The sequence below is a fragment of the Micromys minutus genome (assembly GCF_963924665.1).
Source record: "Micromys minutus genome assembly, chromosome: 29".
Lineage (NCBI taxonomy): Eukaryota > Metazoa > Chordata > Mammalia > Rodentia > Muridae > Micromys > Micromys minutus.
The window spans coordinates 9,017,049-9,035,678 of NC_137964.1; the positions used below are offsets into that span (position 1 = coordinate 9,017,049).

At 45.4% G+C, this 18,630-nt stretch overlaps 1 protein-coding gene across 5 annotated transcripts in view; it reads left to right on the forward strand.

Moving 5' to 3' along the window:
* Nucleotides 1–18,630, forward strand: part of FRY (FRY microtubule binding protein) — a 364,922-nt gene that overhangs the window by 313,272 nt on the left and 33,020 nt on the right. For all 5 annotated transcript variants that reach the window (XM_080941189.1, XM_080941185.1, XM_080941186.1 and 2 more), the window contains 5 exons: nt 3,351–3,491; nt 5,512–5,691; nt 7,505–7,666; nt 11,211–11,285; nt 14,910–15,080. In XM_080941189.1, the coding sequence (XP_080797315.1) occupies nt 3,351–3,491; nt 5,512–5,691; nt 7,505–7,666; nt 11,211–11,285; nt 14,910–15,080 (729 nt within the window). The remainder of the gene's footprint in view (nt 1–3,350; nt 3,492–5,511; nt 5,692–7,504; nt 7,667–11,210; nt 11,286–14,909; nt 15,081–18,630) is intronic.

Sequence of the window (18,630 nt, forward strand, 5' to 3'; positions counted from 1 at the left end):
GTCATGAAGTCTCTGGGCAAATGACTGGTAACAGTGAGCTTCCTTTGGCCTTTTCTGTGTTTCTTTTCCTCCTGGGGTATGCTGGCACACCTCCTGTTAGGGTCTCCCCACAAAAAAAGAGGGTCCTAATTCTTCTTGATGTAATTATCTAGGTCTAGGTAACTTAAAACAGCATTTCTTCAAGACCAAAAGTATCTGTCTAATGGAGGGGAGTGTACAGCCCATCTGACAATTAACACTGATCCTACAGTGTTTGGGCTTACAATACAGATTAGCAGTACACAGTCAGTTTCAGTCAGTTCATCACAGTAAATTTGAGCAGTGAATTTTTTTTTAAGCCTTTTCAAAAGTGTCCTAATTTTTATGTGTTAAAGGTACTTTTGCAGTAGTACCTGCACGGGCCACAAGAGGGCGTCTGGTGCTCCGAATTAGAATCAACAGTTGTGAGCTACCATGTGGATACACGGAACTGAACCCAGGTCTTCTGCAAGAGCAGCCAGTACTTTTAACTGCTGAGCCCTTGACACTGTCTTGACTTTATAGGCACCTGCACATGCAGTGCACATTAGTTCACATGGGCACACACATACACATAAATAAATAGCTGTTATAAAGGCTTTATGGAAACTGCAGAGGTATTTAGGAGTTAAGAGCCCTGGCTGCTCTTCAGAGGATCAAAGTTTGATTCTTAACACCTATATAGCAGTTCACACCCTAACTCCAGTCCCAAGAGATGGGATGCCCTCTTCTGGCCTCTTCGGGCACTGCAAGCATGTAGTATATAGACACACACAAGCCGGAGCCCCATACATAAAAAATAAATAAGTATAAAAGTATCCTTTATTCACTTGATGAAATTGTCGTCTCCAAAGCTCACTGCCTCCATCTGCTAACCTAGGCCAATCCTGGAAGCTTCTAGCCTCCGTACAATCTAATCTAGACCCAGAGTGTTTTCAGCTGCTGAGTAAGCTCACCTTTCTGGTTCTTTCAGACTGAACTCTGGCTGGCTGATCAACTCAGCTGTTCTGGCTCAAACTCCTCTCCCAGCCGACTGATTCAAACTTCTCAGTTTCTCCTGAATGACCTCATGCTAACTTTGGCAATCTGTTCTAATCTCCTGGCTCCTTCTCATTCTCTGGCTTTTCCTCCATCCAACCTGTTTCTGTACAACTATCCCAGTAAAACTGGCACTGCCTTCTCCTCCTCTTCTTCCTCTTTCCCCTCTTCCCCCTCCTCCTCTTCTCCCTCCTCCCCCTCCTCCTCTCTTCCTTCTCCTCTCTTAAGTAGCTTCCCTTTCCTCCCTGTTCTCTTGAGAGTTGGGCAGATCCTGTTCTGTCAAATCTTTCTGATCCATCACTTTGTTTGCCACTCAGTTAGGCATCACTTTCAAACATGGGGACTTCTGTCTATAAACTAACTTTACCTTCTTTGTTTGGGACTGAAGGTGTGTCTGTATTCCAGCCAGAGTAGTTAGAGGTGTGTGCTAAAGCTGAGCCACACCACAACTAGAAACGGGGTTTTTCAGCAAACAGTACAATCTCCGGGTTCACAGTGATCAAATATCTTTTTTATCAAGAGATTCGGGAGCTAGAGATGGTCTCTGGCTACCTTGTGAGTCCTGGGAACTAAATTCAGGTCCTCAGCAAATGGTAGTCTCTTAACCTCTGAGACAACCTCTGGCCAGAACAATGACTGTGATTCCAATTTCCAGAGCTAGAGACTTTGGATGGGTATGGTGGCACTCACCAGTCACCAGTGTGCCCAGTGCTTAAAAGATTTTGGGGGTAGCTTGGATTACTTAGTGTAATAGAATCAATTTAAGCCTATCCGTCACTAGCTTACAAATAAATGAGACTCAGACTGTGGCTATTTAATTTGGCTTTGACAATTACTGGGGAGTCACCCCTAATTCACTCTTCTAACTCCTGGCTTGCTGCCTCCCCAGCAGTGTACCCCAGATTCTTGCTATTTCTCCTGGCCATTTGCTTTTGGTGGTGGGGGAGCCCAAAATGTCTATGGGGCAAGGCTTTATAGTAAGCAGCAAGCAGGGAGTACATGTGCAAGCATCTCATTGGAACGCTACTGTGCCTTTAACATAATTGGCTGGTGCTGGGAGTCAGATCATAAACTTAACTTCTGCTTCCCTCTGCATCAGTGGTCACTAGGCAGGGGTTGGGCTTGTAACATGGGGCTCAGGTTTGTTGGGGGAATAGCCTGGAGACACTGATCTTGTTGAGGGTGTAACCTGGAAATGTTGGTCTTGTTGGGGATTAGCCTAGAGACTGGAACTAGGCTCAGGTTTTGTTGGGAGGTAACTTGGAAACTAATGCTAGGTACCAGCCCCTTAGTTTACCTGCGTTCAAACTTAGGTCAGGTTCTCTAAAGTGGAGTTTGAACTTAAAAGATTTGGCATCTCATCACCTACCTCTAATCCCTCCAGTAATTGGCTATAGCCAGTTTTATTGAACCAATAGTTTAAAATCAAGGAACAAGGTTTGCACAATGGCCTGTGATCATGACAATTCACCTAAACCTTCTGGTACAGAATTTAGCATTACATTAAGTAGCAACAGACCAAACCTCAACCCCATAGTGAATCAGTATCTCAAACCAAAACCAAACCAAAACAAACAAAAAATGTAGACCTTTTTTTATTTTCTTGGTTTCCACTGCTAAATTATCCAATTGACATCTTTAATGATATACGAAAAATTTGTTTATTTCAATAACCAATTCTGAAGATTCTCAGTTTGCTGAGTTGATGAGCAACAAATCATATCCTTAAATTTGTAATTTTGATAGTGTCCCATGGTCTTCCTATTGAGGTTTATTTCCTGGGTCTTTTTTCATACTGTTTGAATTTTACATTTATAATTTCAGACCTCCCTGAATTACCTTCATTATCATTTATTCAATAACAAGGATTTTGACCTGGAGTGGTTACGTGTGCCTTTAATCCCAGCACTTGGAAGGCAGAGGCAGGAGGATCTCTGAATTAGAGGCCAGCAGCCAGTACTTCAGAAATTTTAAAAAAACAAAACAAGGCCTGGAGAGGTGGCTCAGTGGTTAAGAGCACTGGCAGCTCTTCCAGAGGTCCTGAGTTCAATTCCCAGCAACCACATGGTGGCTCACAACCATCTGTAATGGGATCTGATGCCCTCTTCTGGTGTGTCTGAAGACAGCAACAGTGTACTCATATACATAAAATAAATATTTTTTAAAAAGACAAGACAAAGATAGCTGGGGTTTTTGATTACTCTCCTAAGCACATTGCAGTGACAGGGGCGTGGGAAGCCTGGGTCCTTCTGGACAGACGGTAGAGCTGACCGGCTGCGCTTTGCCTCCTGCAGTTGCTGGAGAAAGGCCTCCCCAGCATGCAGCAGCCGCTCCTCCAGGTCATCTACAGTCTGCTCAGCTACATGGACCTCTCTGCCGTTCCTGTCAAGCAGTTTAACATGGAAGTCCTGAAGACCATTGAGAAATATGTACAGGTGAGCATTGGTAGATTGGCTCATTAGTCAGAGCTCTCCACGGGAGACCAAAGAGGCCTGCTGGCCACTTCCCCTTGGGTGTAAAGCCATCTGGAATGTGACCCCCCCCCCCCTTATTCCTGCATACCCATGACATGTCCATGCTGGTTGGCCACACCCCGAGTGGCATTCTTGTTGAGTCTCTTTTGCTTCGAGGGACAGAGCTTTCTTTTAGGCACACAGGCTGAGTGTTCTAAGCACACGCCTTGCTGAGAAGGCGGGAGAACATCCCGAGTCAGTGTCTTATTTCAAAGACGGACTGTCGAGAAAGACCATGTGTGCGCATGCCCAGTTCCAGGCCAGATTGCTATTGGAATTTAGAAACTTACAGCTGAAAACACTCCAAAATCAAACTAAAGAGTTAGAGAAATAAATGAAGAAAAGTGACCAAAGCGTGAACAAATGACAGGAGCGTGACAGTTTGTTGTCTGTCTCTGCTTTTGTATGTATTTCAGTGTTTCTATAGCAAGCAGCCCTTAAAGTAGTAATAAAAATGTCTAGTGCACACAGCTAATCTCAGCAGCTGGGAGGAGAGGGTGGATCTCTGTGAGTTCAAGGCAAGCCTGGTCTACAGAGTTAACTTTCAGGACAGCCAGAGCTGTCTCGAAAAAGAAAATCATCCCCCCAAATACACATACACACACACACACACACACACACACACACACAGCCCCAACTCAGTGCCATACACCTTTAATTCTAATACACAGGAAGCAGACACACCTGAATCTCTGTGAATTTGAGGACAGCTTAATCTACATAATAAGTTCCAGGCCAATCCAGACCCTGTCTCAATAAACTAATTAATTAAAATTAAAAATGTATATACACACACACAAACCAACCAGCGTCTGGGCCAAGATGTCAGCTAATAGACAGAGATGTCTTTTGGACCTGGCTCAGAGGCATGGCTCTTCTTTCACCGGGCCAGCATCAGCAAATGCCCAGAGACCACCTCTTGAAAGCTCTGCCCTGAGACTGCATCAGAAAAACAAATGAATGTCTAGAGCCCGGAAGCTAATCTGTTCTGTGTGACCACACAGATGGAAGGGAGTCCATATTCCACCTCCCCAGGGTCGGCGCATGCCACACTTAACAGGGAAGGCATCTGTTTCTCTGTTCTGTGAATTCTTAACCCTTTCTTCTAAGGGATGTCCTTAGTGCATCCCAGATGTCAAGGGCAAGCACTGGATTTTTTCTTTCTGGTTAATCACATGGACAAAACCATATAGTGTACATTTTAGACAATGTTTTCTAGAAATTATCTAGTGTAAGATTTAATTTCTAAGTTCTTTTTTCCTCTGCCTCGTTTTCTAAGAGCGAGTGGGTGTAGTGGCCTCAGGGTCATTCAGTCACGGGTTAGTACTTGCAGGAGGCAGGGACACTTCAGAGCACATGGCCTGTTTCCTTAGGATATTAAGATGCTCACTTTGGAGAGGAAGCTCAGGGGTTAAGAGCACTGGTGCTCTTGGAGAGGACCCAAGTTCAATTCCCAGCACCCACATGGTGGCTCACAACTGCCTGTAATCCCATTCCAGAGGGACCGAGTGCCCTTTTCTGACCTCCAAAGGTTCAGACAACATGGTATATATAAAATAATACAGGTGTGTGTACATGCATATGCATACATGCATATGTACATACATACATACACAGACACACACATATACAAAAATAACGTGGTGGTTTTGGGCGTCACCATACCTATCAAAGGGCCACAGCAATGAACGGGTTATGAGCCAGTGATGGAAGTGATTTCAGTATGGACACAGCAGATCTGTATCATTCGCTTATTCACTCAGTGTGGTTTGTCCACTGATAAACATTTTCTGTATGCCATCCGTCCCGTCCTTCCTACGAGCTGTCTCTATGTTTTTAAGATATAAGTGAATTCTGATGGGTCACGAGATTGTTCGTTAGTAAGCACCGGATCTGAAAACATGGACTTAACTTTTAACCCCTGGACCTTTATTGCCCACAGAGCATTCACTGGAGGGAAGCACTGAATATCTTGAAGCTGGTTGTTTCTCGATCGGCCAGCCTGGTATTGCCTTCCTACCAACACAGCGACCTCTCCAAGATAGAACTCCACCGGGTGTGGACCAGTGCCTCGAAGGAACTGCCGGGCAAGACCCTGGATTTCCACTTCGACATCTCAGAGGTCCTGACCTGCTGTGACCTTCTCTCTGACCTGTAGCCTAGAGGGTAAAAGCGGTTGCCTAGAGAGGAAGACTTACATTTGTTTTAAATGGAGACATCTGAAGCCTATATTAGGTTCTGTTCCTTTAAGAATGAATGGGGACAGGGCTCTCAAATGGGAATTATTAAAAATGGAAACCACGGGCTGGAGATGGCTCAGTGGGTAAGAACCGCTTGCTCTCCAGGCAAAAGGACCAGAGTTCAGATTCCCAGCACCCATGTAAAAAGGCTAGTCTAGCCAGCCATGTGTGTCCATAATCCTAACACTGTAGAGTGGAGAAAGGCAGGCACTGAGAGCTCACAGGGCAGACTGGACAAAAACATGGGTTTCCAGTTCAGTGAGAGACCCTGTCTCAAGGAAATAAGGTGGGAAAATAGAGAAGACGCTTCTGTCCCATGTCCTGCCCCAGCCGCCACCTGTGCTGCGTGCAAGCAGGAACATGCCCACTCTGTGTCTGATCCATGGACACACAAACAAGTGCATGCCCACACACCTATCCATGGACACACAAACAAATCCATGGACACACAATCAAATGCATGCCCACACACCTATCCATGGACATACAATCAAAGGGCAGAGACAGAGGCAAGGGGGGGGGGTGAGTATGGAATGGGAAGGGGAGGGGGAGATTGATCCCTTCATTGACACTCACCTTTTCCAAGTTTAAGATGTCACACCTGTGTCATACAGTTTGCAGAAAATGATAGTAAGATATTAATTCGACAGACATATTTAACTTTGGGGGGAGGAGCTATTTTTCAGCCTTTAACTTGAATTTGTTTTGATCCAAAAATGTAGAGAAAGCATTAGCCAGTTAATCGGAATCCCTCAGCTCCCAGGGACCCAGAACTGCTCAGACCTGGTAGGACCTTAGGAGGGAGGTACAGGGGCTTCCGGTCAGTTTCTGCCACCTCAAGGGTCTCCAGTGGAGGCCTCATTGGAGGTACTGTCCTGCCTGGCCACGTGCCATGGGAGTCTCAGAGAGTGAACTCTAGGAAGTGTTATTAAGAACACTTTGGCCCTGACGTCATCCGTTTGAATAGTTGAGAGGGTAGCAATCATTTAGACGTCGACAATAACTGTGAGTACATAGAGGTTGATGACTAGAGATTGGAGAGAAGGAAATGAAATTTAATCCTTTTATTATAAGACGTTATTGCAAGGTTGGTGTGGTTGAAGGAGGCCTGTAATTGCAGCACACAGAAGCAGGAAACCGGGGCTTCAACCCAAAGCCAGCATGGTCTAGGGAGCAAGATCAAGGCAGGCAGACCAGGACAAGAGGGGGAAGGAGGAGGGGAGGGAGGGAGGGAAGGAGGGAGAGAAACAGACAGACAGACTGACTGACTGGGGCGGTGGCAAGAAGAGTAAAAGGAGAGGGAAAGAGAATGACCCTGTCAAGCTTAAACAGCTAAAAATTGGCTTCGCCTTCTTCACTTTGCTTCCGTCTTCATCTCTAGAGTCTAGATCATAATGAAGTTATTGCATTGCTTTCTCGCTGACAAGGAGAGTGAGGAGATGTTCATTATGCAAATGGCTCAGAACGCGTACGGAACACCCGTTTCTGTGTCTGATCCTGGTTCTAATCACCTGACCAGTTTTTGTTTTGTTTTCCTTTTTCAAGACAGGGTTTCTCTGCGTAGCCCTGGCTGTCCTGGAATTCACTGTATAGACCAGGCTGGCCTCGAACTCGCAGACATCTGCCTGCCTCTGTGCCACCTCACCCAGCTTCCACGTGATCGATCGTAATATCTCTGCACCGTTCTTTCTCCAGACTCCGATCATTGGGAGACGATACGATGAACTGCAGAATTCCTCTGGACGGGATGGGAAGCCTAGGGCCATGGCTGTCACCCGGAGTGCATCCTCTACCTCCTCAGGCTCTAACTCCAACGTCCTTGTTCCTGTGAGCTGGAAAAGACCCCAGTATTCTCAGGTACAGCTCCCTATGTGAACTGAACTCTGCCATTCACCCAGTAATGTTAGCATCTAGAGCCCAGCCCTTTCAGTAATGGGTCTCACGGCATTGAAAGTCAGGCCATTGGCTATTCTGACTCTTACCTCTTCTCTCATTGGCTCTACCTTTCTTATGGTTTGCAGACAAAATCTGGCCTGGTCTCCCTTTCCTGTGGTAGCCTTCGAATGTGGAAAGCACTTCTGATCCTTGTCCCCAACCCATGTCCAAATGAGTCTTCCAAATACCATGTCTGATAAAGAGAAGCCTGGGCCACACATTCAACGAGCCTTCTAGACTTTCTCCTCAGAGCATAAACTTGAAGCATAGTTGACATCAGCATGTCAAACTTTGCAAAGAGAGCAGAAGGAACTACCAGAATTCTGTGTCTAGTTGTCACAGCCTGGGGCTGGGTACATCCTGTGGGTAAATGTCACAGTATTGGTGGCCCATAGCTGTCAGGTAAAACTCCTGCATTGTTTTGAAGAATTTTAGTGGCATGTGCCAGACACCCACTGGAAAGGTATTTTAAGTGAAAGGGGGATTTATTATGCTATCCATGTTAGTTTTGTGTAAAAACAAAAACAAAAAAGTCAAAATGCCTGAGGGGCCGGGTTAATAAAGGCTGACTTTGGCTCATGCGGTTCTAGTTCACAGTCACTCGGCCCTGTGGCCCGGCCGGTGGCAGCACAGAACATCCTGATGGAACTTGACGGTGGAGGAGGCTCATCTCATGACAGCTAGGAAGCAAAGAGAAAGAAAAGTGCTAGGAGTCCTGCTGTCCCCTCTAAGAGCCCCCCTCCTCCCCTACCCAATAACCTAGCTTCCTCCCACTAGGCTCCACCCCCTGCAGGTCCGCCATTCCCCAATGGCACTGCAGGCTGACTAAGCCTTAATGAATGCATGGCCTTTGATAAAAATTGACGATCTGGATTACAGTAGCATTTGTCTTGGCTGTAAGCACAGCTGCACCCTAGTGCCCAGATGTCGGGATCCAGAGCCTTGGATCTCCTCTTCTTCTTACTGCCCCACCTCCCTTCCCTTCCCAAGGTCATGACCCCTTGCTGTGACCTTTGATAGCTCTATTTATTCTCAGAGGGACCCTTTCTCTAGGGAGCTACAGCAAATTCTAATGATTCCACATTTTTATGGTTTTGGGCTTCGATGATTTCATGCCGGGGACCCACCGTTCTCTGACATCCACAGTAGTTCTGGAAGAGGAGCTTTTGGTTAGATTGATTTGTTTTGGATTCTGTGTGTATGAGAGCTTTGCCTGCATGTGTGTATCTGTGCGCCATGTGTATGCAGTTCTCATAGAATCCAGAAGAGGGCATCAGATCCCCTGGAAATGACCTTACAGATGGTTGTGATGTGGGTGCTGGAAATTAAACCCAGGCCCTCTGCAGGAGCAACAACTGTTCTTAACTGTTGAGCCATCTTTCCAGCCCAGGAGAAAAAACTTACACAGTTTTTAAAGGTGGCAGAGAGGAGACCTTTCCAGATTAGGAAGCAAGCCTGGGGTATCAGAAGTAGGATAAGTGGGTACTGGGCAAGTCCAATACTCTGTCTGCACACCACACAGCTCACAGCCATCTCCAGGACTGGAAGCCCAGCACAGCCTAGTGGCACATGATGGTCAAGGATCACAGTCATGGTGAGGAAAGAGATGAGGAGGCTCCGCCCTGTGCCTTGTTCCACTGATTTCAGAACCATAGATTGAGAATAAGACCTAGGGAAATAGCTGAGAAATCTGCCTCCTTCAGCGGGAACATTGTCCTGCCTGGCTTTGAAATGACCCCACACTGACAATTCTATAAGTTAGGATGAAAAGTGAACCATGTTCCATAGAGAAAGAAAATCTTAAGCTGGGAGCAGTGGTGCACGCCTTCCATCAGAGAGATAGAAGCAGTCAGATCTGTGAGTTCGAGGCCAGCCTGGTCTGCATAATGAATTCCAAGGTGGTCCAGGTGACTTAGAGAGACCCTGCCTCAAAAAAAAAAAAAAAAAAAAAGAGGAGGGGAGGAGTATGAAGATCTTAGGGTGAGTAGTACCCTCTAGAAGTTTCCATCTAACAAAGCACAAGCAAAAAAGGGGATCCACAGGATGGCTTTGTGATCAGTTAAGCACATTAACATCTCTAGGTTCACATTATCTCTTGGTTCTAGAAGAGACCCATACACAAGAGGCTGGGAGAGAATGTTATTGAGGAAAAATCAAAGGGATTTAAATCTACTTAGTTTTAAATTCACTGTGCTTTATGAATAACTGAACGCTTTCAGTCTACAGACAGTAAAAATAGTATCTCACCGGAGCCAGGAAAGGCTTGTTCTGCAACAAAACAGATCTATTCCTGATGGAAGGAAAGCCAAGCATTACTAAAACTAAAAGTTCTCACACACGGGAAGAGATCTCAAGGGAACTCTTGGATGATTATGGAAAGGGCTAGGACTTGTTTTCATAGCACACACCTTCCCTGAATAACAGCTCTGCCCCATGGCACCCTCTTCTGGCCTCTTTGGGCATTGCATACATGTGGTGCACATACACACATGCAGACAAAATACCCTTACCCATGAAATAAAAATTGTTCTAATAAATTAATAAATAAGAGGGTCCGCCTCTATGCTAACTGCATTTGCCTGGCATGCATTGTGGCCCTGGATTTATTCCTCAGTACCACAAACAAATTAGTTTTTCATATTTTTAAACTTTATTTGAGAAACTGTGCCACATTACTTACATACCAACAACATCATATATGAGGAGGTAATAGGAGAACTTGTAGAGTCAGGTCTCTCCTTCTACCATGTAGGGCCAGGGGATCCTCCTCAGGAAGCCGGGATTCACAGCAGATCTCTTTACCAGCTGAGCCATCTAGCCAGCCCTTATAGGGGTTTCTGTAACTATGATGTATAGTTTTATGTCATCAAGAGGCAGGAACCTGATCAAGAAAATGCCTCAGGAAAATCAGGCTGCAAACAAACCTGGAGGCCATTTTCTTCATTAGTAATCAAAGGGGGAGCCCATTGTGGGTGGGGGGAGCCAGTAAGCAGCACCCCTCCATGGCCTCTGCATCAGCTCCTGTGTCCAGGTCCCTCCCTGCCTTACTTGGATTCCTGTCCTGACTTCCTCCAGTGATGGACTATGATCTAGAAGTGTAAGCCAAATAAACTCTTTTCTCCCCAACTTGTTTTTCGTCATACTGTTTCCTTATAGCAATTAAAAAACCCTAGTTAGGTCTGGAGAGATGGCTCAGCAGTTAGGAGCACTGACTGCTCTTCCAGAGGTCATGAGTTCAATTCCCAGCAATCACATGGTGGCTTACAACCATCTGTAATGGGATCTGGCACACTATTCTGGTGTGTCTGAAGACAGCGTGCATGTATATACATAAAAAGTAGTTTTTAAAAAATCCTAGCTAAAGCAACCATCATTCACTTTCTGTGGCCAGAACCTGTATGTATGAAGACAGTTATGCTGATGGGGCCCCAGAATAAAAACCTTCCCTGTGTTTCTTGTTTTCCAGAAAAGAACGAAAGAGAAGCTGGTACACGTCCTCTCTCTGTGCGGCCAGGAAGTCGGACTAAGCAAAAACCCATCTGTAAGTTCTCTCCTGCTTCACGGTTATTTGGGTATCGTATTGCTTTTGCCTTTGGACTTGTCTGTCATTGATGGTGAAGACTCCAGTATGACTGACAAGTCTGATACACTGTCTGCATTCAGCCCCTGTGCTAGTCCTGCTCACACCACAGAGAGTAATCTCAGACAAGAAAGACCTCACTGCTGTTTGCCTGGAGAAACAGCTGTGCCCAAGCTACATTACCAAACACACAATTGTGCCTGTCACGTTGCCATCCATGACAAACATTCCTCTCCGTCCTCTTGGATAGAGTTTTGCTCACTGCACAGGCATCGTAATAAGACCTCACCGTTTTGTTTACGTAAAGTAACACAGATGATGAAGTACCGGCCAAAGTTTACTCAAAATGTTACAGTTGGCTCACCAGTTACATCACAGTGGCAAAGCAAGAAAACATTACAAATGTCTATCTGTGATGCCGTTTAAATTATCGCTGGTGTTACAGGTAGAAAAGAAAACACCCTCGGGCTTTAGGTGGACAGATGATTGCTAAGAAGCAAATTTATGAAATTAATAGAAAATCCAGATTATGTATGATGAGCAAATTTTTAGGGGAAAAAAATGGTAAAATCCTCAGGACCTGGAAGTGTGTGTGTGTGTGTGTGTGTGTGTGTGTGTGTGTGTGTGCGCGCGCGCGCGCACTAAGAAATTTAGAATCATCAAGCAGATTTCTCTGTGGAGCTCTGTTTTAATGTCCCAGACGGTGTCCACTCCATACGCACGGGTGAAGTGTTAGAGACCCAATGAAAACTTGCCAACATGTCAACTGAATGTCAACTGATTGCTCCTTCTGCTGGGAAAGGGTTTCTGCTTAAGTCACCTCTGTAGTGTGACCTCGTCATCAGAGGGCTGCTCCAGTGGCTTTGTTCAGTGCACCATGGCCCGTGCAGCAGAGAGAAACCAGAGCCTTTGGTTCTGCTATGTTGAATGGCTGGCCAGGGCTGGTTCTCCACACTGGCACTCTTACATTTTCTGGCCACATCCCAGTCGTTTAAGCAGCACTCACCAGGAAAGGGGCCTCCGTGGAGGTAATCGGGCCGGGCTGACGACTCTACGGCCCTCCATTTGACTGTCTCTGAGACTCTTTGTGATGCCTGTTGTGATTCCTGTTGCATGGGAAACAGGTGAAGTGTTCCCTGCCTGCAGTACCCGGGAATGGGTGTTTCCAGATGCAGTGGATTTTAAATTCAGGTGAATTGGGGTAGACCCAGTGATCACCCCTCAAAATCTGGACTTCTCTAAAATCTGCAGACATGGAAGTTTCAGATTTGCCAGATGGTGGTGGTGACAGCTCATGCCTTTAATCCCAGCACTCAGAAGGCAGGTGAATTCAGTGAGTTCCAGGCTAGCCTATTCTAGAGAGTGAGCTCCAGACTGCCAGGGCTACACAGAGAGAAACCTTGTCTGGTGAGAGGGGGAAGCTGCAGATGTAAGCCAGATGTGGTGGCACATGCCTTTAATTCCAGCGCTTGGGATGCAAAGTCAGCAGGATCTCTGTGAGTTCAAGGCCAGCCTGGTCTGCATAGTGACTTCCAGGACAGCTAGAATTATAAAAAATAAAAAAATAAAAATAAAAATAAATCCTGTCTTGGTACATTAATTAATTAATAATGAAAGATTCAGACTTAAAACATTTTAAGATTTGGGGTTCTCAGATCTGAGATGCCTAATCTATGTCGTCCACAACACAGGGCTATCTTTATATACTAGAAAAAAAGAAGAAAAAAAAAAAAGAAATGTGACACCCGTTCATTCTTTTTCTTCTTGGAAAGATGTTTGTTCTATTTCTGTTCTTATAATATCTTGTCCACTTTAAAGGAACAAGAGGACATTGTAGTGGTCATGTGAAATGTCAACACAGACTATGGCTCTCCCCTCAAAAGAATTAAGACAGTTTCGTCTTAAGCCCTTGAGCCACATTTTAGTGGCCGTGGCCTGGGAACACAGATCCAGGAAGACATGATTGATGTGTTCCACCGTGGAATGTTTTCTACTTAGAACTTAGGACATTCAACAGATGCATTGTGGGAGACTGATGGCAGGCATGTGACCCCAAAGGAGGGACTTCCTGCTGCTGGATGTCAATCTGATGACATTCTTACCTTGGATTGGTAGAAGCCAGAGGCTTGCTAAGAATATATTCCAAAGGTTTGACTTATTAATCAAGTAGGTGTTAGGTCAGACTGAAGGGTGAAAAAAACATGGGCATTAAGAGAACTAAAAATAGTCGGGTGGTGGTGACTGACAACTTAATCACAGCACTCAGGAGACAGAGGCAGGTGGATCTCTGAATTTGAGGCCAGCCTGGTCTATTGAGTGAGTCCCAATATAACCAGGGCTACAGAGAGAAACCCTTTTCTGGAAAAACCCAAAACAAGAAAAAGCAACTAACAGCAAAGACTTAAAATGCTCCAAGATGGTTTCAGCTCTGCATTCCAACCCTCCACAACAGTGAGCGTCTGATTGGTCATTCATTGTTGTAGTGTCAACTAATAGGTCCCCCAACCCCCGGGTCTTCAGTTCACAGAAGAAAGCTTTTAGTTTCCTATCTGTCTTCAGTAGAGACTGGCTAGAGAAATCTTTGCTGTTTATTAGTTCTTCAGAGTTCTATTAAGTCAGGCATGGTGGCTTATACATGTAAACCTCAGGAGGCTGAGGCCAGCCTGGGCTACATAGTGAGTCCAGCCTGGGCTACATAGTGAGTCCAGGACAGCCCACAAGACAGAATGAGACTTTATCTAAAAACAGAACAAATCAACCATTTTAAAAAGGTCTATTAAAGTGTCTCAGCAGCTGGGTATGGGAGCACACACTTTAACCCCGGCACTTCCAGTTTATGTTTTCCTTTCTTTTCTGATCTTGCCGGGTTTTGAACCCAGAAACCATATGACACAGATGCTCTGCCACTGAGCCCGTGTTAATCCCAGCACTTGGGAGGAGGCAGAGGCAAGCCTATCTCTGAGTTTAAGGACACCCTCCTTTCTACAGAGCATTCCAGGCCAGTGAGACCCTGTCTCAAAAAGTTAATTAAATGAAAATGTCTAAATACAAAGAACCTAAGCCTAAAAATGTGGCTTTTCTTTATGAGTCCTTCCCAATTCCTGGTTTACCTTTCAAAGGGTTAAATCCTTTGTCCCTGTGGTTTGTTTTACAATAATCTATCTTGACATCATCCTCTGACTATTATTTCTATACATTTGACGTGTGAAAGCACATGATTCAAACCTCAGTCAGCTCAAGAGCAGTGGAAAATTTCAGCTGCTCCAGTTTGTCTGTGAACACATGCTTAGTTGTTTCACACACACACACATACACACACACACACACACACAGTAGTGTCCCACTAAGAGAGAGCCGTTCAGATCTTAAATGCTCTTGGAGTGTGTGAACTTGAGTGTTTGCAGCGAGTTTAATCCAAAGGCACCTGTCCAACATAAATAATAAAAGAACATTCTAAAAATACCCACTTAAGGAATTAGGTGTGTACCGGAGACACAGTTGTCCAGGGAACCAATGGACATCAGTCACTGCACAAACAACCAGAGGGCAGTGAGTTTCTCAAAAGAGGCTTCTTTTGATTCCTAGGTGATTTTTTCTTCGTGTGGGGACCTGGATCTGCCGGAGCATCAGACGAGCCTGGTGTCGTCTGAGGACGGCACTAGGGAGCAGGAGAACATGGATGATACCAACAGTGAGCAGCAGTTCAGAGTCTTCAGGGACTTCGATTTCCTGGACGTGGAGCTGGAGGACGGGGAGGTAAGGTGTATTCTCTGTCACAGTCAAATGGCTCAGCCTGAGGAAACGGTGTTGCTTTCTCCACTGGCCACTCTATAGCAAGTTCTCTAGTTGGGAAGTTGTAAACTCCGGTTTGTTTCAAGTTCTGCAAAGAACCAGCAGCTTCCCGGCTGCACAAATCACCCCGCCCTTCCTGTCTGAGCCCCAAGCAAAAGCTGCCAACTTATTTCTAAATGGCAGAGATCTGAATCGCAGTGACTACCCAACAGCTGTATGTGTAGTCTGAGGGAGATTTTTTTCTTTAAGTCACAGGAATGCATCATTTCTAACAATCTCATTTCTAATGGAAAGTTCCTGAGACCCAGTCACTTCAAAGCCTGCGATGCCACCCCCATGAGATGGGAGCCCTCCGGCTTCTGCATTCCTGTGTTTAATGAAATCATTAGTGCTTAGAAAGCATGAGACAGAGACCTGCTGTCTTACCCCTGCTTCAGGGTTAGTTGGTGGTCGGCATTCCAGACATCCTGGCAGGCGTGTACAGAACTAACTGTCTGTTTGGAATGGTAATAATCAGATCCATTTCTGCTCTTGGAGGGCAGGGAGGAGGAGGAGGACCTTCTTTGATTGTACAACTCTGGGCATGTTCCCTGGGAGAGGTAGCGTCTTGCCTCTGGGGAATGAAAACTCTTGAAATGCTGCCTTGGTTAATCCCCAGTTAACAAAATGCGCTCTCCTCCTTCCTGACTGCAGCCCTTACAGTTAAAGGCCAGAGTGGAAGTTGCTTACAGCCTGCAGTAAGTAGGCGCCTCCTAACTTAACTGTGATCTGATGGGAAAATGAGAGTCTGAGTAGCTGACAGAAAACAGTGTGACTTCTGGTAAACCCCACTCACTCATGTCTAGTTGAGGCCCAAGTACTGGCTTCTGTTGTCCTCCCAGGGCCATGTTTGCCCCATATCTGTCCCAGCAGGAGAGGTGAGAGTACACAGCACATTGAGTAAGCCCAGACATGAGAGTGTCAAAGTACTGGCTGAGACTGGCAGCGTCAGTCAACAGCAGAGCATTTGCCCACCATACTCAAGGCCCTGGGTTCTATCTTCATTGCTACCTCCCTGCCCCACCCCCATAGAAGATAGTAAAAGAAAAAGTACTTCCGGAGATTGTGGTATCAGCACTGGGGAGGCTGAAACCAACTGATTTCTGAATTTGAGGCCAGTCTGGCATTCTGGGACAGGCAGGGCTGCAGAGTAAGACCCTGTCTCAAGAAAAGAAAAGAAAAGAAAAGAAAGAGTACTGACCCCAAGGCAAGCTTCAAATGAATGCCTTGCTTAATTTTCATCTGAAATTGTTCTTAAACCTATTAAGAGGATTGCAGGGGATTTGTTAACCATAATTAGTGACCAAGAACGAATTTGCTAAATGCAGCGAAGATCATTTCGAAATGATAAGGCCAGGGCTGCGTGCTCAGCTGACATCAGGGGTTCCTTGATCCAGCTGCTGACCTAAAGCTGTTCTTAGGTTAGGGTTCAATCACAGCGCCCTTTGCTTTCTAGAAGTTAAACTAACATCAAGGGAGGCATCCTCCTGTCTCAGTCCCAGGACAGTGTTACACAGAGTGGCCTGGAAGGCACTCAGACACAATTCCAGGACTGCTAGCTCAGTAGCAGAATATCTATCTCCCAAGTCTAACAGGCTCGACGACATCTCAGCCCCGGGAAAAGCAAAACAAACAAAACTGATGTGTTCCAGGGACAATCAGTGATGGATACCTGAGCTTATCTGCTATTAGCCAACAGCAAGTGATAACTAAAAATCACCTCAGCTCCGTTATCATCTAAAGTTAGAGAGCTAGAGAGGTGGCTCAGCAGTTAACAGCACCAGCTGCTCTTCTAGAAGACCTGAGTTCAGTTCCCAGCACCCACTGGTGGCTCACAACCATGTGTAACTCTCAGGTCCAGGGGATCTGACGCCCTCTTCTGGCTTCTGCAGGCACTGCATGTGAATGGTATATATAGATCCATTCAGGCAAAACACTTTTGTAATCCCAGGTACTTGAAGGCAGGAGGGTCTCTTGAGCCCAGGAGTTCAAAATTAGCCTAGTCAACACAGATAACCCCTATTTCAGAAATAAAGATGAAAACCTCTTGAGGATGCCTTGCAGTTTCTGAACTACAATAAAATAAAAGACACGGAGATGTCGAGAGCACAGTAACATAGAAACATTTGAGCTTGAGTCATTGTGAATGTTAGGTTGCTCCTTGGGCCAGTGGGTATAATAAAAACTTCCAAGGCTGGATGAGAGTTAAGAGCACTGACTGCTCTTCCAGAGGTCCTGAGTTCAAATCCCAGCAACCACATGGTGGCTCACAACCATCTGTAATGGGATCTGATACCCTCTTCTGGTGTGTCTAAAGACAGCCACAGGGTACTCATATACATTAAATACATCTTAAAAAAAAAAAAAAAAACCTTCCTGTGGACCTACATGAGGGGTCAAATGCTCTGTGCAGGTCTCGTGGCACAGTGTCAGGCATGCAGCAGACATTATACCAGTCATCAGACCATCCCATCAATGGCCAATAGCCCTTGATAAAGCTGGTGTAAGCATACTCTGGCTTCTTCCTCAAAACATGGTTGCCAAAACAAAACAAAGAAACAAGCAAAATCCCAAGTTAATTTTGGAATCTGAATAAAATCTTCATCACAAGCTTTTTGCCCTTGGAGTTTGCAGGCTTTTTAAAAGGGGCCGTGTCCCTGTGCTGTCAATCTCCCGTCTGTAGGGACCAGATCATGACCACACTTTCTGACCCTCTTTCCTCTGCCATGGCATTTAAACATTTCCTCACAAACAAATATTCAAACTTTCTAAATAAATAGGTATTAAAGAGAAACAATGTTGTTGAAAGAGAAACAATGTTGTCAAAGAGAAACAGTGTTTTCAAAAAAAACAATGTTGTCTCAAAGAGAAACAATGTTGTCGAGGAAGTAAGAAGCCGCTTCTGCAAGTGGGCTCATGACATCACTGCATCCTCATCACCTACAGGAAGGCCCACAGGAACTCTGAGGGTGAACAGTGAGTTTCTCCTTGGAGTTCGGGCATACTTTCCTTTCTTTGTAGAGTTATGTCTACTGAAGAATTTGTTGCTAACACAGTCACTTGTGTGGAAACTAATATGCACTGGAGTGTTTTATACAATCATTTTAAATAGACCTTTTGTTTGTTTTTCTGTCCATTCACACTGCTCCCCAGGAACTTCAGGTAAGACTGTTACTCTTACTCAATTCTGGTGCAGGCAGGTGCATTGTATCTTTGTATCTTGTGTCCTGGTTCTGTAACATCGGAGCTTCCCCCTCCCTGCAGCACGTCTGCCTATTTGTGTGGAGACTTCTACTTAAGTGTGTGATAGAAGAGGCTTTTGGGGGGGCGGGGTTTGTTTGTTTGTTTGTTGTTTTCATTTGGTTTGGTTTTGGCCCTCCCCACCCCTTGGCTGCTCAAGTATCGAAATATCTTCTAAAATATAATGCTTTATTATCCTTAGTTCTAGAAGTTGCATGGTTGCATCTCTTGAGAG